Genomic DNA, 21,120 nt, shown 5'->3' with positions numbered 1-21,120 from the left:
AGGCTTTAAACATCCTTCACGTTAGTGTATTGTAAGTTTAATATACAATTGAATTTTATACAATATATGTATACATTTTACTAAACTCAAATAATAGTATGTGCTACTCGCACTCAACCGTTTTAAGTAAGTAGAACTCCTTAACAAATTTTAAGTTTACATTACTTATTCCAATTAATTAATTTGACAATCTGGGTTTACATTGTAGCAGGAGCATCCCTGATCCGTCTCTCTCAGTTAAAGGGGCGCTATGCAGTTTGGGCTGTTTTCTCTCTTTTTGTTGGCAGGTTTCTCTATAGAGCCCCCTACAGGTTTCTCTATAGAGCCCCCTACAGGTTTCTCTATAGAGCCCCCCCTACAGGTTTCTCTATAGAGCCCCCCTACAGGTTTCTCCATAGAGCTCCCTACAGGTTTCTCTATAGAGCCCCCCCTACAGGTTTCTCCATAGAGCTCCCTACAGGTTTCTCTATAGAGCCCCCCCTACAGGTTTCTCTATAGAGCCCCCCTACAGGTTTCTCTATAGAGCCCCCCCCCCCTACAGGTTTCTCTATAGAGCCCCCCCTACAGGTTTCTCTATAGAGCTCCCTACAGGTTTCTCTATAGAGCTCCCTACAGGTTTCTCTATAGAGCTCCCTACAGGTTTCTCTATAGAGCCCCCCCTACAGGTTTCTCTATAGAGCTCCCTACAGGTTTCTCTATAGAGCCCCCCCCCCTACAGGTTTCTCTATAGAGCTCCCTACAGGTTTCTCTATAGAGCCCCCCTACAGGTTTCTCTATAGAGCCCCCCCCTACAGGTTTCTCTATAGAGCTCCCTACAGGTTTCTCTATAGAGCCCCCCTACAGGTTTCTCTATAGAGCTCCCTACAGGTTTCTCTATAGAGCCCCCCCCTACTGGTTTCTCTATAGAGCTCCCTACAGGTTTCTCTATAGAGCCCCCCTACAGGTTTCTCTATAGAGCCCCCCCTACAGTTTTCTCTATAGAGCTCCCTACAGTTTACTCTATAGAGCCCCCCCTACAGGTTTCTCTATAGAGCCCCCCCTACAGGTTTCTCTATAGAGCCCCCTACAGGTTTCTCTATAGAGCCCCCCTACAGGTTTCTCTATAGAGCTCCCTACAGGTTTCTCTATAGAGCCCCCCCCTACAGCTCCTGTGTTTACTTGTGTCTGACTCCTCTCTCGGTCAGTCTGCTGTTTCCTCTTTCTCTGTTCCTCCGACAATGCTTTCCTAGCTTTCTGCTTCTTTTTTGCCGGCTCAGCCATGACGATAGTGTGAAAAACTCCATCGCTACCTTGTTCTTATAGCTAGTCGGTTCCTGGATGTGTGCAGTGCCGTGAAGCAATTCCTTACGTGATATCACGCGATACTTCCTGACACTGAGGCCCAAAGTTGCAAGGGTGGTTTTTCTGCTCACAGGCACTAGGGGGGAGTGAGACGACCACCATTCAACTTGAAAAAAGTCATATAACCATTCCAATGACTCTGTCCAATGAGCTGTTCAGTTAAGGTAAATAGTAAATAGTTCCCCTTTAAGGGTCCTTGACTTAAAAAACGCTGAAGACCCCTGGTTACGACCATTCCACACGGTCACCCCACAAACTGAAATACACATGCCTTTAAGAGTAATTTGCATGAGATGTTGTTTAAACATATAAATGTTCATCTCAAGATAACCCCCCGTCTCTATCCTTAAACATTGTTAGTATGTTATGTGATAATGTAGAGCAGGGGTGTCAAACTCAACTTTACTAAGGACCACACTGGAAAATGAGAATCACATCAAGGGCCAGACATGTATAGTTCATAGTTCATGGGATTTTATTCAATCTAAAAAGTCAAATATCTTTGACTATATTATTGCCTAATGTCTCATATACCTTCTCACTTACAGTTTGGTCGACATAAAGCCCTAAAAAAGTCAGCAAAAAAGTTTCTGAGCCATCATAGAATTTAACAAATCAAGCAAAAACAATGATTACATTTTTTACAATAACCTATTTACAGGCCTGAATATGCCAACTGACTGGCTGTTTGAAAATTTCTTAGTCACCAAATCAGAAATCTGCCAAATTCTGCTTTTGTGTCGTCTACAGTAATTATAGTTTGAAAAAAGTTTCCCGTCTTTTTGGTTTGGCGCACAAAGTTGGGCCAAAACTGATTGTTAACCTAAATTGATATGCGGGCCGGATCAAAATTTGCAAGTGGCCAGATTAGGCCCGCGGGCCTCGACTTTGACACACGTGATGTAGAGCGAGGCGATCGTTATAGCGAATACAACCCCGACAGGGTGATCATAAGGGACAAAAACATCTTTAAATTTGAACTTCTTTTATTCCACACATTCTTCTTCCCCATTAAAACCTGGCGCCTACATTACCCACAATGCAACTCCAACTCTCTGTGTGTTTTCAGGGGGACATGGAATGGGTGACGTATAAACCCGACGTCAACGCCTCCTTGTGGCTTGAACCCTGTAACCCCGGTAACACCTCCTGTCTGCCTGAAGGTCCAGGAGCGCCGCGTCCGTACTACGGCGCGACTCATCTGGTCCTCATCGCCGTGGCATCGGGCTCCCTCAGCGCCGTCACGGTGCTGGGCAACGCGCTGGTGATCCTGTCCATCAAAGTGAACCGCCGCCTGCGCACCATCAATAACTACTTCCTGCTGAGCCTGGCGGCGGCCGACCTGGTCATCGGCTTGCTCTCCATGAACGTTTACACGCTGTACGTGCTGCTGGGCCGCTGGCCGCTCGGCGCCGCCCTCTGCGACTTGTGGCTGGTTCTGGACTACGTGGTGAGCGCCGCCTCCGTGCTAAACCTGCTCGTCATCTGTCTGGACCGCTACCTCTGCATGACGCGCCCGCTCAGCTACCCCGCAAGACGGACACGCGGCACGGCGGCCGCAATGATCGGCGGTGCCTGGCTGCTGTCCTTGGCACTCTGGGCGCCCGCCATTCTGTGCTGGCAGACGCGCGGCGGCCGGCGCGTGGTCGCAGACGGAGAGTGTTACGCTCATCTCCTCGCCAGCCCCGTTGTCACCTTGGCGACGACGCTTCCTTCTTTCTACCTGCCGGCGCTCGTCATGGTCGGCCTGTACTGCCGGCTCTCCGCAGCCAGCCACAGCCGACTGAGCGCGCTCCAGACAGAGCGGGGAACGCTTCGGACGTCCAGTCCGTCCGTTAGAGACTTCCTATTGAAACGACACAGCTGGGTGACCTCTGACCTCGGCTCGGACCTACCGCTGAACCAAGGTAACCATGGTAACACAGCAGAGAAGTCCTGCCCCTTCCGACTTTTTGCTCAAAATGAGATAGAAACATTATTTGTCTCTCCACTTTCCCTATCGGATACATTTTTTTCTGAAATAAAGTCCCATGGTGGATACAAGAAGGGGCGGGACTTATACACAGGACAGGGCGGGGCTTACACACAGGAAGGGGAGGGACGTACACACAGTAAGGGGCGGGACTTACACATAGGAAGGGGCGGGACTTACATACAGGAAAGGGCGTAACTTACATACATGATGGGGCGGGGCTTACATACAGGAAGGGGAGGGACGTACACACAGGAAGGGGCGGGACTTCAGCTCTTACAATATATTTTTTTTTCTTGAAGGTTTAGTTTTTATTTAGAGATTACTAAAAACATTTTTCGGCACTTGTTTTAGTTTTGATTTACTTAAATAATAACCCCAGTGGTGTAATTAAGTACATTTACTCCAGTACTGTCCTTAAGTATAAATGTTAACTGTAATATCCCTGTCTCTGAACCAATTAGAATCCAGCATCTCGAAGCCCGGAGGGAGCCGTAAAGCGTCCAGAAGTCACCCTCAGACCGTCACCGCCGCTCGCCACGCTGTGGACGAAGATGACAACAAGATGGAGATGGATTCCTCGTCCACTAACGAGGACCTGCACCGCACGGCATCCGCGGCATTCGCCAGCTGCCCCAGCCTCCGTTCTCAGGAGAGACGACGGCGCCGCGTGATGGCGAGGGAACGCAGGGTCACCAAGACCATCCTGGCCATCCTGCTGGCCTTCATCGTCACCTGGACGCCGTACAACGTCATGGCCGTGGTGGCGGCGTTCTGCCACGTGTGCATCCCGCTCGAGCTGTGGATCGCCGGGTACTGGCTGTGCTACGTCAACAGCGCCATCAACCCCGCCTGCTACGCTCTGTGCAACGTCACCTTCAGGAAGACGTTCTGCAGACTGCTGCGCTGCCGCGGCAACAAGCACCGATGACACGGCAACAAGCTGCGCTGACACGGCAACAATCAGAGATGCCGCGGCAACAAGCAGCACTGCCGCGGCAACAAGCAGCAATGACACTGCAACAAGCTGAGATGACACAGAAACAAGTGTGTGCGTGTGTGTTCGTGTGCATGTGTCTGTGTGTGTGTGTGTGTGTGTGTCTGCGTGTGTGTTCGTGTTTGTGCCTGTGTGATTGTGTGTGCATGTGTGTGCGTGTCTGTCTGTTTGTGTGTGTGTGTGTGTGTGTGTGTGTGTGAGTGTGAGTGTGAGTGTGTGTGTGTGTGTGTGTGTGTCTGTGTCTCTGTGTGTGTGTATGTGTGTTTGTGCGTGTGTGCGTTTGTGTGATTGTGTGTGCATGTGTGTGCGTGTCTGTCTGTTTGTGTGTGTGTGTGTGCGTGTGTGTGTGTGTGAGTGTGAGTGTGTGTGTGCGTTTGTGTGATTGTGTGTTGTGTTTCTTTAACTCCCCGTTAGCAGTACAGTATACCTTGTTTTCTGTACATGTTGAAGCCCCCTGAACAGTTATTTTTTACGTCTTTTGGGGAGTTGGTTTTCTTTCATATTTTTTAAGGGGGACAAATCTACCTCTTCTAAATATTGGGGGAAACATATCGCCTGCACACCCCCCAAAATCGCCCATGGGTGTGGAAGAAATCAGACAAACCAGAACTATTGAGAGTTTATTAGGAGATCACCGTGTGGAGTTTGTTTTTATGCTTTAAAATGTTAATTATGTGCCTGTTATCTGCGTTATAGAATGAAGTTTATGAAGGTTGAAACTGGAGGACCTGCTGTGTGTTTAAGTCTGTTTGATGAAGTCCAACTCTGTGATCAGTTTGTTTATGGTTTCAGTGAGAACAGCTGAACGATCTGCAGACTGTAGATGGAAAATTCTTTTAATTGTTGGGACAAAAGTCTCTGTTCACGATCCTGTGTGGCTGTTCAATGATGATGTTTAAATCCTCTATTGATGTTTCTCATGAGTAAAGCTTTTCCTGTTTACACTTCATGGCTGTACTTCATTTAAGCAGTTGTCATAAAAAGTCATTCTATAGTATGTTGAAAAAGCCACAAAAAAATCATAGTATAGTGTGTCAAAAAGTCATAGTACAGTATGTCGAAAAAAAAAGTCAGAGTATGGTATGTCGAAAAAGTCATAAAACGTAATAGTATAATATGTCAAAAAAGTCATAAAATTTCATAGTATAGTATGTTGAAAAAGTCATAAAAACTCAGAGTAGAGTATGTCAAAAAAGTAATAAAAAGTCTTAGTATAGTATGTTGAAAAAGTCATAAAAAGTTATAGTATAATATGTCGAATTGATAGAAAGTTATAAAAAGTCATAGTATATTATGTCGAAAAAGTTATAAAAGGTCATATTGTAGTATTTCGAAAAAGAAAAAGTTATAAAAAGTCATAGTATAGTATATCGAAAAAGTCATAAAAAGTCATAAATCCAGTATGGCGAAAAAGTTATAAAACGTCATAGTATAGTATGTCAAAAAAGTCATAGTATCGTATGTCGAAAAAGAAAAAGTTATAAAAAGTCACAGTATAGTATGTCGAAAAAGTCATAAGTCGTAGTATAGTATGTAAAAAAAAGACATAAAAAGTCATAGTATAGTATGTCGAAAAGTTATAAAACGTCATAGTATAGTATGTCGAAAAAGTTATAAAAGTCATAGTATAGTATGTCGAAAAAAGTCATAAAAAATCATAGTATAGTATGTCGAAAAGTTATAAAACGTCATAGTATAGTATGTCGAAAAAGTTATAAAAGTCATAGTATAGTAAGTCGAAAAAAGTCATAAAAAATCATAGTATAGTATGTCGAAAAGTTATAAAAGTCATAGTATAGTATGTCGAAAAAGTTATAAAAGTCATAGTATAGTATGTCGAAAAAAGTCATAAAAAGTCATAGTATAGTATGTCGAAAAGTTATAAAACGTCATAGTATAGTATGTCGAAAAAGTTATGAAAGTCATAGTATAGTATGTCGAAAAAAGTAATAAAAAGTCATAGTATAGTATGTCGAAAAGTTATAAAACGTCATAGTATAGTATGTCGAAAAAGTTATAAAAGTCATAGTATAGTATGTCGAAAAAAGTCATAAAAAGTCATAGTATAGTATGTCGAAAAGTTATAAAACGTCATAGTATAATATGTCAAAAAAGTCATAGTATCGTATGTCGAAAAAGAAAAAGTTATAAAAAGTCATAGTATAGTATGTCGAAAAAGTTACAAAAAGTCACAGTATAGTATGTCGAAAAGTGATGAAAAGTCATAGTATAGTATGTCGAAAAGTTATAAAAAGTCATAAAAAGTCAAGTATAGTACGTCGAAAAAGTAATAAAAAGTCATAGCATAGTATGTCGAAAAAGTTATAAAAAGTCATAGTATATATGTCAAAAAAGTCATAGTATCGTATGTCAAAAAAGAAAGAGTTATAAAAAGTCATAGTGTAAGTATATTGAAAAAGTTATAAAATTCACAGTGTAGTATGTCGAAAAAGTCATAAACAGTCATAGTATAGTATGTCGAAAAGTTATAAAAAGTCATAGTGTAGTATGTCGAAAAAGGAACAGTCATAAAAAGTTATAGTGTAGTATTTCGAAAAAGAAAAAGTTATAAAGTCATAGTATAGTATGTCGAAAAGTTATAAAACGTCATAGTATAGTATGTCGAAAAAGTTATGAAAGTCATAGTATAGTATGTCGAAAAAAGTAATAAAAAGTCATAGTATAGTATGTCGAAAAGTTATAAAACGTCATAGTATAATATGTCAAAAAAGTCATAGTATCGTATGTCGAAAAAGAAAAAGTTATAAAAAGTCATAGTATAGTATGTCGAAAAGTTATAAAAAGTCATAAAAAGTCAAGTATAGTACGTCGAAAAAGTTATAAAAAGTCATAGCATAGTATGTCGAAAAAGTTATAAAAAGTCATAGTATAATATGTCAAAAAAGTCATAGTATCGTATGTCAAAAAAGAAAGAGTTATAAAAAGTCATAGTGTAAGTATATTGAAAAAGTTATAAAATTCACAGTGTAGTATGTCGAAAAAGTCATAAACAGTCATAGTATAGTATGTCGAAAAGTTATAAAAAGTCATAGTGTAGTATGTCGAAAAAGGAACAGTCATAAAAAGTTATAGTGTAGTATTTCGATAAAGAAAAAGTTATAAAAAGTCATAGTATAGTATGTCCAAAAAGTTATAAAAAGTCATAGCATAGTATGTCCAAAAGTTATAAAACGTCATAGTGTAGTATGTCGAAAAAGTCATAACAAGTCGTAGTATAGTATGTCGAAAAGTTATAAAACGTCATAGTACACTATGTCGAAAAAGAAAGTTATAAAAAGTCATAGTATAGTATGTCGAAAAAGTTATAAAAAGTCATAGTATAGTATGTCGAAAAAGAAAGTTATAAAAAGTCATACTGTAGTATGTCGAAAAAGTTATAAAAAGTCACAGTATAGTATGTCGAAAAGTCATAAAAAGTCATAGTGTATTATTTCGAAAAAGAAAAAGTTATAAAAAGTCATAGTATAGTATGTCGAAAAGTGATGAAAAGTCATAGTATAGTATTTCTAAAAAAGTCATAAAAAGTCATAGTGTAGTATGTCGAAAAAGAAAAAGTTATAAAAAGTCAAGTATAGTACGTCGAAAAAGTTATAAAAAGTCATAGTATAGTATGTCGAAAAAAAGTCATAACAAGTCATAGTATAATATGTCAAAAAAGTCATAGTATCGTATGTCAAAAAAGAAAAAGTTATAAAAAGTCATAGTGTAGTATGTCGAAAAAGTCATAAACAGTCATAGTGTAGTATGTCGAAAAAGGAACAGTCATAAAAAGTCATAGTGTAGTACTTCGAAAAAGAAAAAGTTATAAAAAGTCACAGTATAGTATGTCGAAAAAGTCATAAAAAGTAATTGTATAGTATTTCGAAAAAGTTACAAAAAGTCACAGTATAGTATGTCGAAAAAGTTATAAAAAGTCATTGTATAGTATGTCGAAAAAGTTACAAAAAGTCACAGTATAGTATGTCGAAAAAGTCATAAAAAGTCATTGTATAGTATGTCGAAAAGTTACAAAAAGTCACAGTATAGTATGTCGAAAAAGTCATAAAAAGTCATTGTATAGTATGTCGAAAAGTTATAAAACGTCATAGTATAGTATGTTGAAAAAGTTATAAAAGTCATAGTATAGTATGTCGAAAAAAGTCATTAAAAAGTCATAGTATAGTATGTCGAAAAGTTATAAAACGTCATAGTATAATATGTCAAAAAAGTCATAGTATCGTATGTCGAAAAAGAAAAAGTTATAAAAAGTCATAGTATAATATGTCAAAAAAGTCATAGTATCGTATGTCGAAAAAGGAACAGTCATAAAAAGTCATAGTGTAGTATTTCGAAAAAGAAAAAGTCATAAAAAGTCACAGTATAGTATGTCGAAAAAGTCATAAAAAGTAATTGTATAGTATGTCGAAAAAGTTATAAAAAGTCATTGTATAGTATGTCGAAAAAAGTCATAAAAAGTCATAGTATAGTATGTCGAAAAGTTATAAAATGTCATAGTATAGTATGTCGAAAAAGTTCTAAAAGTCATAGTATAGTATGTCGAAAAAAGTCATAAAAAGTCATAGGATAGTATGTCGAAAAGTTATAAAACGTCATAGTATAGTATGTCGAAAAAGTTATAAAAGTCATAGTATAGTATGTCGAAAAAGTTATAAAAGTCATAGTATAGTATGTCGAAAAAAGTCATAAAAAGTCGTAGAATAGTATGTCGAAAAGTTATAAAACGTCATTGTATAGTATGTCGAAAAAAGTCATAAAAAGTCATATTATAGTATGTCGAAAAGTTATAAAACGTCACAGTATAGTATGTCGAAAAGTGATGAAAAGTCATAGTATAGTATGTCGTAAAAGTTACAAAAAGTCATAGTATAGTATGTCGAAAAAGTCAAAAAAGTCATAGTATAGTATGTCGAAAAGTTATAAAACGTCATAGTGTAGTATGTCGAAAAAGAAAGTTATAAAAAGTCATAGTATAGTATGTTGAAAAAGTTATAAAAGTCATAGTATAGTATGTCGAAAAAGTTATAAAGGTCATAGTATAGTATGTCGAAAAAAGTCATAAAAAGTCATAGTATAGTATGTCGAAAAGTTATAAAACGTCATAGTATAGTATGTCGAAAAAGTTATGAAAGTCATAGTATAGTATGTCGAAAAAACTAATAAAAAGTCATAGTATAGTATGTCGAAAAGTTATAAAACGTCATAGTATAGTATGTCGAAAAAGTTATAAAAGTCATAGTATAGTATGTCGAAAAAAGTCATAAAAAGTCATAGTATAGTATGTCGAAAAGTTATAAAACGTCATAGTATAATATGTCAAAAAAGTCATAGTATCGTATGTCGAAAAAGAAAAAGTTATAAAAAGTCATAGTATAGTATGTCGAAAAAGTTACAAAAAGTCACAGTATAGTATGTCGAAAAGTGATGAAAAGTCATAGTATAGTATGTCGAAAAGTTATAAAAAGTCATAAAAAGTCAAGTATAGTACGTCGAAAAAGTAATAAAAAGTCATAGCATAGTATGTCGAAAAAGTTATAAAAATTCATAGTATAATATGTCAAAAAAGTCATAGTATCGTATGTCAAAAAAGAAAGAGTTATAAAAAGTCATAGTGTAAGTATATTGAAAAAGTTATAAAATTCACAGTGTAGTATGTCGAAAAAGTCATAAACAGTCATAGTATAGTATGTCGAAAAGTTATAAAAAGTCATAGTGTAGTATGTCGAAAAAGGAACAGTCATAAAAAGTTATAGTGTAGTATTTCGAAAAAGAAAAAGTTATAAAGTCATAGTATAGTATGTCGAAAAGTTATAAAACGTCATAGTATAGTATGTCGAAAAAGTTATGAAAGTCATAGTATAGTATGTCGAAAAAAGTAATAAAAAGTCATAGTACAGTATGTCGAAAAGTTATAAAACGTCATAGTATAGTATGTCGAAAAAGTTATAAAAGTCATAGTATAGTATGTCGAAAAAAGTCATAAAAAGTCATAGTATAATATGTCAAAAAAGTCATAGTATCGTATGTCAAAAAAGAAAAAGTTATAAAAAGTCATAGTGTAGTATGTCGAAAAAGTCATAAACAGTCATAGTGTAGTATGTCGAAAAAGGAACAGTCATAAAAAGTCATAGTGTAGTACTTCGAAAAAGAAAAAGTTATAAAAAGTCACAGTATAGTATGTCGAAAAAGTCATAAAAAGTAATTGTATAGTATTTCGAAAAAGTTACAAAAAGTCACAGTATAGTATGTCGAAAAAGTTATAAAAAGTCATTGTATAGTATGTCGAAAAAGTTACAAAAAGTCACAGTATAGTATGTCGAAAAAGTCATAAAAAGTCATTGTATAGTATGTCGAAAAAGTTACAAAAAGTCACAGTATAGTATGTCGAAAAAGTCATAAAAAGTCATTGTATAGTATGTCGAAAAGTTATAAAACGTCATAGTATAGTATGTTGAAAAAGTTATAAAAGTCATAGTATAGTATGTCGAAAAAAGTCATTAAAAAGTCATAGTATAGTATGTCGAAAAGTTATAAAACGTCATAGTATAATATGTCAAAAAAGTCATAGTATCGTATGTCGAAAAAGAAAAAGTTATAAAAAGTCATAGTATAATATGTCAAAAAAGTCATAGTATCGTATGTCGAAAAAGGAACAGTCATAAAAAGTCATAGTGTAGTATTTCGAAAAAGAAAAAGTCATAAAAAGTCACAGTATAGTATGTCGAAAAAGTCATAAAAAGTAATTGTATAGTATGTCGAAAAGTTATAAAAAGTCATTGTATAGTATGTCGAAAAAAGTCATAAAAAGTCATAGTATAGTATGTCGAAAAGTTATAAAATGTCATAGTATAGTATGTCGAAAAAGTTCTAAAAGTCATAGTATAGTATGTCGAAAAAAGTCATAAAAAGTCATAGGATAGTATGTCGAAAAGTTATAAAACGTCATAGTATAGTATGTCGAAAAAGTTATAAAAGTCATAGTATAGTATGTCGAAAAGTTATAAAACGTCATAGTGTAGTATGTCGAAAAAAGTCATAAAAAGTCATATTATAGTATGTCGAAAAGTTATAAAACGTCATAGTGTAGTATGTCGAAAAAAGTCATAAAAAGTCATATTATAGTATGTCGAAAAGTTACAAAAAGTCACAGTATAATATGTCGAAAAGTGATGAAAAGTCATAGTATAGTATGTCGTAAAAGTTACAAAAAGTCATAGTATAGTATGTCGAAAAAGTCAAAAAATCATAGTATAGTATGTCGAAAAGTTATAAAACGTCATAGTGTAGTATGTCGAAAAAGAAAGTTATAAAAAGTCATAGTATAGTATGTTGAAAAAGTTATAAAAGTCATAGTATAGTATGTCGAAAAAGTTATAAAAGTCATAGTATAGTATGTCGAAAAAAGTCATAAAAAGTCATAGTATAGTATGTCGAAAAGTTATAAAACGTCATAGTATAGTATGTCGAAAAAGTTATGAAAGTCATAGTATAGTATGTCGAAAAAACTAATAAAAAGTCATAGTATAGTATGTCGAAAAGTTATAAAACGTCATAGTATAGTATGTCGAAAAAGTTATAAAAGTCATAGTATAGTATGTCGAAAAAAGTCATAAAAAGTCATAGTATAGTATGTCGAAAAGTTATAAAACGTCATAGTATAATATGTCAAAAAAGTCATAGTATCGTATGTCGAAAAAGAAAAAGTTATAAAAAGTCATAGTATAGTATGTCGAAAAAGTTACAAAAAGTCACAGTATAGTATGTCGAAAAGTGATGAAAAGTCATAGTATAGTATGTCGAAAAGTTATAAAAAGTCATAAAAAGTCAAGTATAGTACGTCGAAAAAGTAATAAAAAGTCATAGCATAGTATGTCGAAAAAGTTATAAAAATTCATAGTATAATATGTCAAAAAAGTCATAGTATCGTATGTCAAAAAAGAAAGAGTTATAAAAAGTCATAGTGTAAGTATATTGAAAAAGTTATAAAATTCACAGTGTAGTATGTCGAAAAAGTCATAAACAGTCATAGTATAGTATGTCGAAAAGTTATAAAAAGTCATAGTGTAGTATGTCGAAAAAGGAACAGTCATAAAAAGTTATAGTGTAGTATTTCGAAAAAGAAAAAGTTATAAAGTCATAGTATAGTATGTCGAAAAGTTATAAAACGTCATAGTATAGTATGTCGAAAAAGTTATGAAAGTCATAGTATAGTATGTCGAAAAAAGTAATAAAAAGTCATAGTATAGTATGTCGAAAAGTTATAAAACGTCATAGTATAGTATGTCGAAAAAGTTATAAAAGTCATAGTATAGTATGTCGAAAAAAGTCATAAAAAGTCATAGTATAGTATGTCGAAAAGTTATAAAACGTCATAGTATAATATGTCAAAAAAGTCATAGTATCGTATGTCGAAAAAGAAAAAGTTATAAAAAGTCATAGTATAGTATGTCGAAAAAGTTACAAAAAGTCACAGTATAGTATGTCGAAAAGTGATGAAAAGTCATAGTATAGTATGTCGAAAAGTTATAAAAAGTCATAAAAAGTCAAGTATAGTACGTCGAAAAAGTTATAAAAAGTCATAGCATAGTATGTCGAAAAAGTTATAAAAAGTCATAGTATAATATGTCAAAAAAGTCATAGTATCGTATGTCAAAAAAGAAAGTTATAAAAAGTCATAGTGTAAGTATATTGAAAAAGTTATAAAATTCACAGTGTAGTATGTCGAAAAAGTCATAAACAGTCATAGTATAGTATGTCGAAAAGTTATAAAAAGTCATAGTGTAGTATGTCGAAAAAGGAACAGTCATAAAAAGTTATAGTGTAGTATTTCGAAAAAGAAAAAGTTATAAAAAGTCATAGTATAGTATGTCCAAAAAGTTATAAAAAGTCATAGCATAGTATGTCCAAAAGTTATAAAACGTCATAGTGTAGTATGTCGAAAAAGTCATAACAAGTCGTATAGTATGTGTCGAAAAGGTCGAAAAGTGATGAAAAGTCATAGTATAGTATTTCGAAAAAAGTCATAAAAGTCATAGTGTAGTATGTCGAAAAGAAAAAGTTATAAAAAGTCAAGTATAGTACGTCAAAAAAGTTATAAAAAGTCATATTATAGTATGTCGAAAAAAAGTCATAACAAGTCATAGTATAATATGTCAAAAAAGTCATAGTATCGTATGTCAAAAAAGAAAAAGTTATAAAAAGTCATAGTGTAGTATGTCGAAAAAGTCATAAACAGTCATAGTGTAGTATGTCGAAAAAGGAACAGTCATAAAAAGTCATAGTGTAGTATTTCGAAAAAGAAAAAGTTATAAAAAGTCACAGTATAGTATGTCGAAAAAGTCATAAAAAGTATTGTATAGTATTTCGAAAAAGTTACAAAAGTCACAGTATAGTATGTCGAAAAAGTTATAAAAAGTCATTGTATAGTATGTCGAAAAGTTACAAAAAGTCACAGTATAGTATGTCGAAAAAGTTATAAAAAGTCATTGTATAGTATGTCGAAAAAGTTACAAAAAGTCACAGTATAGTATGTCGAAAAAGTTATAAAAAGTCATTGTATAGTATGTCGAAAAAGTTACAAAAAGTCACAGTATAGTATGTCGAAAAAGTTATAAAAAGTCATTGTATAGTATGTCGAAAAGTTACAAAAAGTCACAGTATAGTATGTCGAAAAAGTCATAAAAAGTCATTGTATAGTATGTCGAAAAAGTTACAAAAGTCACAGTATAGTATGTCGAAAAAGTCATAAAAAGTCATTGTATAGTATGTCGAAAAGTTATAAAACGTCATAGTATAGTATGTTGAAAAAGTTATAAAAGTCATAGTATAGTATGTCGAAAAAAGTCATTAAAAAGTCATAGTATAGTATGTCGAAAAGTTATAAAACGTCATAGTATAATATGTCAAAAAAGTCATAGTATCGTATGTCGAAAAAGAAAAAGTTATAAAAGGTCATAGTATAGTATGTCGAAAAAGTTACAAAAAGTCACAGTATAGTATGTCGAAAAGTGATGAAAAGTCATAGTATAGTATGTTGAAAAAAAGTCATAACAAGTCATAGTATAATATGTCAAAAAAGTCATAGTATCGTATGTCAAAAAAGAAAAAGTTATAAAAAGTCATAGTGTAGTATGTCGAAAAAGTCATGAACAGTCATAGTGTAGTATGTCGAAAAAGGAACAGTCATAAAGTCATAGTGTAGTATTTCGAAAAAGAAAAAGTTATAAAAAGTCACAGTATAGTATGTCGAAAAAGTCATAAAAAGTAATTGTATAGTATGTCGAAAAAGTTATAAAAAGTCATTGTATAGTATGTCGAAAAAGTTACAAAAAGTCACAGTATAGTATGTCGAAAAAGTCATAAAAAGTCATTGTATAGTATGTCGAAAAAGTTACAAAAATTCACAGTATAGTATGTCGAAAAAGTCATAAAAAGTCATTGTATAGTATGTCGAAAAGTTATAAAACGTCATAGTATAGTATGTCGAAAAAGTTATAAAAGTCATAGTATAGTATGTCGAAAAGTTATAAAACGTCATAGTATAATATGTCAAAAAAGTCATAGTATCGTATGTCGAAAAAGAAAAAGTTATAAAAAGTCATAGTATAGTATGTCGAAAAAGTTACAAAAAGTCATAGTATAGTATGTCGAAAAAGTTACAAAAAGTCACAGTATAGTATGTCGAAAAGTGATGAAAAGTCATAGTATAGTATGTCGAAAAGTTATAAAAAGTCATAAAAAGTCAAGTATAGTACGTCGAAAAAGTTATAAAAAGTCATAGCATAGTATGTCGAAAAAGTTATAAAAAGTCATAGTATAATATGTCAAAAAAGTCATAGTATCGTATGTCGAAAAAGGAACAGTCATAAAAAGTCATAGTGTAGTATTTCGAAAAAGAAAAAGTCATAAAAAGTCACAGTATAGTATGTCGAAAAAGTCATAAAAAGTAATTGTATAGTATGTCGAAAAAGTTATAAAAAGTCATTGTATAGTATGTCGAAAAAGTTACAAAAAGTCACAGTATAGTATGTCGAAAAAGTCATAAAAAGTCATTGTATAGTATGTCGAAAAAGTTACAAAAAGTCACAGTATAGTATGTCGAAAAAGTCATAAAAAGTCATTGTATAGTATGTCGAAAAGTTATAAAACGTCATAGTATAGTATGTCGAAAAAGTTATAAAAGTCATAGTATAGTATGTCGAAAAAAGTCATAAAAAGTCATAGTATAGTATGTCGAAAAGTTATAAAACGTCATAGTATAGTATGTCGAAAAAGTTATAAAAGTCATAGTATAGTATGTCGAAAAAAGTCATAAAAAGTCATAGTATAGTATGTCGAAAAGTTATAAAACGTCATAGTATAGTATGTCAAAAAAGTCATAGTATCGTATGTCGAAAAAGAAAAAGTTATAAAAGGTCATAGTATAGTATGTCGAAAAAGTTACAAAAAGTCACAGTATAGTATGTCGAAAAGTGATGAAAAGTCATAGTATAGTATGTCGAAAAAAGTCATAACAAGTCATAGTATAATATGTCAAAAAAGTCATAGTATCGTATGTCAAAAAAGAAAAAGTTATAAAAAGTCATAGTGTAGTATGTCGAAAAAGTCATAAACAGTCATAGTGTAGTATGTCGAAAAAGGAACAGTCATAAAGTCATAGTGTAGTATTTCGAAAAAGAAAAGTTATAAAAAGTCACAGTATAGTATGTCGAAAAAGTCATAAAAAGTAATTGTATAGTATGTCGAAAAAGTTATAAAAAGTCATTGTATAGTATGTCGAAAAAGTTACAAAAAGTCACAGTATAGTATGTCGAAAAAGTCATAAAAAGTCATTGTATAGTATGTCGAAAAAGTTACAAAAAGTCACAGTATAGTATGTCGAAAAAGTCATAAAAAGTCATTTATAGTATGTCGAAAAGTTATAAAACGTCATAGTAGAGTATGTCGAAAAAGTTATAAAAGTCATAGTATAGTATGTCGAAAAAAGTCATAAAAGTCATAGTATAGTATGTCGAAAAGTTATAAAACGTCATAGTATAATATGTCAAAAAAGTCATAGTATCGTATGTCGAAAAAGAAAAAGTTATAAAAAGTCATAGTATAGTATGTCGAAAAAGTTACAAAAAGTCACAGTATAGTATGTCGAAAAGTGATGAAAAGTCATAGTATAGTATGTCGAAAAGTTATAAAAAGTCATAAAAAGTCAAGTATAGTACGTCGAAAAAGTTATAAAAGTCATACCATAGTATGTCGAAAAAGTTATAAAAAGTCATAGTATAATATGTCAAAAAAGTCATAGTATCGTATGTCGAAAAAGGAACAGTCATAAAAAGTCATAGTGTAAGTATATTGAAAAAGTTATAAAATTCACAGTGTAGTATGTCGAAAAAGTCATAAACAGTCATAGTATAGTATGTCGAAAAGTTATAAAAAGTCATAGTGTAGTATGTCGAAAAAGAAACAGTCATAAAAAGTTATAGTGTAGTATTTCGAAAAAGAAAAAGTTATAAAAAGTCATAGTATAGTATGTCCAAAAAGTTATAAAAAGTCATAGCATAGTATGTCCAAAAGTTATAAAACGTCATAGTGTAGTATGTCGAAAAAGTCATAACAAGTCGTAGTATAGTATGTCGAAAAGTTATAAAAAGTCATACTATACGTATGTCGAAAAAGAAAGTTATAAAACGTCATAGTGTAGTATGTCGAAAAAGTCATAACAAGTCGTAGTATAGTGTGTCGAAAAGTTATAAAAAGTCATACTATACGTATGTCGAAAAAGAAAGTTATAAAAAGTCATACTGTAGTATGTCGAAAAAGTTATAAAAAGTCACAGTATAGTATGTCGAAAAGTCATAAAACGTCATAGTGTAGTATTTCGAAAAAGAAAAAGTTATAAAAAGTCATAGTATAGTATGTCGAAAAGTGATGAAAAGTCATAGTATAGTATGTCGAAAAGTTATAAAAAGTCATAGTATAGTATTTCGAAAAAAGTCATAAAAAGTCATAGTGTAGTATGTCGAAAAAGAAAAAGTTATAAAAAGTCAAGTATAGTACGTCGAAAAAGTTATAAAAAGTCATAGTATAGTATGTCGAAAAAAAGTCATAACAAGTCATACTATAATATGTCAAAAAAGTCATAGTATCGTATGTCAAAAAAGAAAAATTTATAAAAAGTCATAGTGTAGTATGTCGAAAAAGTCATAAACAGTCATAGTGTAGTATGTCGAAAAAGGAACAGTCATAAAAAGTCATAGTGTAGTATTTCGAAAAAGAAAAAGTTATAAAAAGTCACAGTATAGTATGTCGAAAAAGTCATAAAAAGTAATTGTATAGTATGTCGAAAAAGTTATAAAAAGTCATTGTATAGTATGTCGAAAAAGTTACAAAAAGTCACAGTATAGTATGTCGAAAAAGTCATAAAAAGTCATTGTATAATATGTCAAAAAAGTCATAGTATCGTATGTCGAAAAAGGAACAGTCATAAAAAGTCATAGTGTAGTATTTCGAAAAAGAAAAAGTCATAAAAAGTCACAGTATAGTATGTCGAAAAAGTCATAAAAAGTAATTGTATAGTATGTCGAAAAGTTATAAAAAGTCATTGTATAGTATGTCGAAAAAGTTACAAAAAGTCACAGTATAGTATGTCGAAAAAGTCATAAAAAGTCATTGTATAGTATGTCGAAAAAGTTACAAAAAGTCACAGTATAGTATGTCGAAAAAGTCATAAAAAGTCATTGTATAGTATGTCGAAAAGTTATAAAACGTCATAGTATAGTATGTCGAAAAAGTTATAAAAGTCATAGTATAGTATGTCGAAAAAAGTCATAAAAAGTCATAGTATAGTATGTCGAAAAGTTATAAAACGTCATAGTATAGTATGTCGAAAAAGTTATAAAAGTCATAGTATAGTATGTCGAAAAAAGTCATAAAAAGTCATAGTATAGTATGTCGAAAAGTTATAAAACGTCATAGTATAGTATGTCAAAAAAGTCATAGTATCGTATGTCGAAAAAGAAAAAGTTATAAAAGGTCATAGTATAGTATGTCGAAAAAGTTACAAAAAGTCACAGTATAGTATGTCGAAAAGTGATGAAAAGTCATAGTATAGTATGTCGAAAAAAAGTCATAACAAGTCATAGTATAATATGTCAAAAAAGTCATAGTATCGTATGTCAAAAAAGAAAAAGTTATAAAAAGTCATAGTGTAGTATGTCGAAAAAGTCATAAACAGTCATAGTGTAGTATGTCGAAAAAGGAACAGTCATAAAGTCATAGTGTAGTATTTCGAAAAAGAAAAAGTTATAAAAAGTCACAGTATAGTATGTCGAAAAAGTCATAAAAAGTAATTGTATAGTATGTCGAAAAAGTTATAAAAAGTCATTGTATAGTATGTCGAAAAAGTTACAAAAAGTCACAGTATACTATGTCGAAAAAGTCATAAAAAGTCATTGTATAGTATGTCGAAAAAGTTACAAAAAGTCACAGTATAGTATGTCGAAAAAGTCATAAAAAGTCATTGTATAGTATGTCGAAAAGTTATAAAACGTCATAGTAGAGTATGTCGAAAAAGTTATAAAAGTCATAGTATAGTATGTCGAAAAAAGTCATAAAAAGTCATAGTATAGTATGTCGAAAAGTTATAAAACGTCATAGTATAATATGTCAAAAAAGTCATAGTATCGTATGTCGAAAAAGAAAAAGTTATAAAAAGTCATAGTATAGTATGTCGAAAAAGTTACAAAAAGTCACAGTATAGTATGTCGAAAAGTGATGAAAAGTCATAGTATAGTATGTCGAAAAGTTATAAAAAGTCATAAAAAGTCAAGTATAGTACGTCGAAAAAGTTATAAAAAGTCATAGCATAGTATGTCGAAAAAGTTATAAAAAGTCATAGTATAATATGTCAAAAAAGTCATAGTATCGTATGTCAAAAAAGAAAGAGTTATAAAAAGTCATAGTGTAAGTATATTGAAAAAGTTATAAAATTCACAGTGTAGTATGTCGAAAAAGTCATAAACAGTCATAGTATAGTATGTCGAAAAGTTATAAAAAGTCATAGTGTAGTATGTCGAAAAAGAAACAGTCATAAAAAGTTATAGTGTAGTATTTCGAAAAAGAAAAAGTTATAAAAAGTCATAGTATAGTATGTCCAAAAAGTTATAAAAAGTCATAGCATAGTATGTCCAAAAGTTATAAAACGTCATAGTGTAGTATGTCGAAAAAGTCATAACAAGTCGTAGTATAGTATGTCGAAAAGTTATAAAACGTCATACTATACGTATGTCGAAAAAGAAAGTTATAAAACGTCATAGTGTAGTATGTCGAAAAAGTCATAACAAGTCGTAGTATAGTGTCGAAAAGTTATAAAAAGTCATACTATAGTATGTCGAAAAAGAAAGTTATAAAAAGTCATACTGTAGTATGTCGAAAAAGTTATAAAAAGTCACAGTATAGTATGTCGAAAAGTCATAAAACGTCATAGTGTAGTATTTCGAAAAAGAAAAAGTTATAAAAAGTCATAGTATAGTATGTCGAAAAGTGATGAAAAGTCATAGTATAGTATGTCGAAAAGTTATAAAAAGTCATAGTATAGTATTTCGAAAAAAGTCATAAAAAGTCATAGTGTAGTATGTCGAAAAAGAAAAAGTTATAAAAAGTCAAGTATAGTACGTCGAAAAAGTTATAAAAAGTCATAGTATAGTATGTCGAAAAAAAGTCATAACAAGTCATACTATAATACGTCAAAAAAGTCATAGTATCGTATGTCAAAAAAGAAAAAGTTATAAAAAGTCATAGTGTAGTATGTCGAAAAAGTCATAAACAGTCATAGTGTAGTATGTCGAAAAAGGAACAGTCATAAAAAGTCATAGTGTAGTATTTCGAAAAAGAAAAAGTTATAAAAAGTCACAGTATAGTATGTCGAAAAAGTCATAAAAAGTATGTATAGTATGTCGAAAAAGTTATAAAAAGTCATTGTATAGTATGTCGAAAAAGTTACAAAAAGTCACAGTATAGTATGTCGAAAAAGTCATAAAAAGTCATTGTATAGTATGTCGAAAAAGTTACAAAAAGTCACAGTATAGTATGTCGAAAAAGTCATAAAAAGTCATTGTATAGTATGTCGAAAAAGTCATAAAAAGTCATTGTATAGTATGTCGAAAAAGTTATAAAAAGTCATGTATAGTATGTCGAAAAAGTTATAAAAAGTCATACTATAGTCATACTATAGTATGTCGAAAATGTATAAAAGTCATAACAAGTCATAGTATAGTATGTCGAAAAAGTTAAAAAGTCATAGTCCAGTATGGCGAAAAAAGTTATAAAATGTCATAGCATAGTATGTTGAAAAAGAAAAAGTTATAAAAAGTCAAGTATAGTACGTCGAAAAAGTTATAAAAAGTCATAGTATAGTATGTCGAAAAAAAGTCATAACAAGTCATAGTATAATATGTCAAAAAAGTCATAGTATCGTATGTCAAAAAAGAAAAAGTTATAAAAAGTCATAGTGTAGTATGTCGAAAAAGTCATAAACAGTCATAGTGTAGTATGTCGAAAAAGGAACAGTCATAAAAAGTCATAGTGTAGTATTTCGAAAAAGAAAAAGTTATAAAAAGTCACAGTATAGTATGTCGAAAAAGTCATAAAAAGTAATTGTATAGTATTTCGAAAAAGTTACAAAAAGTCACAGTATAGTATGTCGAAAAAGTTATAAAAAGTCATTGTATAGTATGTCGAAAAAGTTATAAAAAGTCATTGTATAGTATGTCGAAAAAGTTACAAAAAGTCACAGTAT

At 31.9% G+C, this 21,120-nt stretch overlaps 1 protein-coding gene across 1 annotated transcript; it reads left to right on the top strand.

Annotated features, from left to right (window-relative positions):
* The first annotated feature begins 2,416 nt into the window (after positions 1-2,416).
* Positions 2,417-4,334, top strand: LOC116055786 (muscarinic acetylcholine receptor M4-like). The gene is made up of 2 exons (XM_031307811.2): positions 2,417-3,248; positions 3,778-4,334. Exons 1-2 carry the CDS (start codon positions 2,417-2,419, stop codon positions 4,242-4,244), a joined length of 1,299 nt encoding a protein of 432 aa, XP_031163671.1. The 3' UTR covers positions 4,245-4,334.
* Positions 4,335-21,120: the final 16,786 nt, after the last annotated feature.

This window comes from Sander lucioperca, chromosome 7, assembly GCF_008315115.2.
Source record: "Sander lucioperca isolate FBNREF2018 chromosome 7, SLUC_FBN_1.2, whole genome shotgun sequence".
Lineage (NCBI taxonomy): Eukaryota > Metazoa > Chordata > Actinopteri > Perciformes > Percidae > Sander > Sander lucioperca.
The sequence above is the reverse complement of the archived record's forward strand: the minus strand, read 5'-3'. Positions and strand labels throughout refer to the sequence as shown.

Coding starts and splice junctions, on each gene's coding strand:
- LOC116055786 (XM_031307811.2), top strand. CDS start 2,417: ATGGAATGGGTGACGTATAAACCCGACGTCAACGCCTCCTTGTGGCTT. Junction 3,249..3,777: donor GGACCTACCGCTGAACCAAG/GTAACCATGGTA, acceptor TGAACCAATTAG/AATCCAGCATCTCGAAGCCC.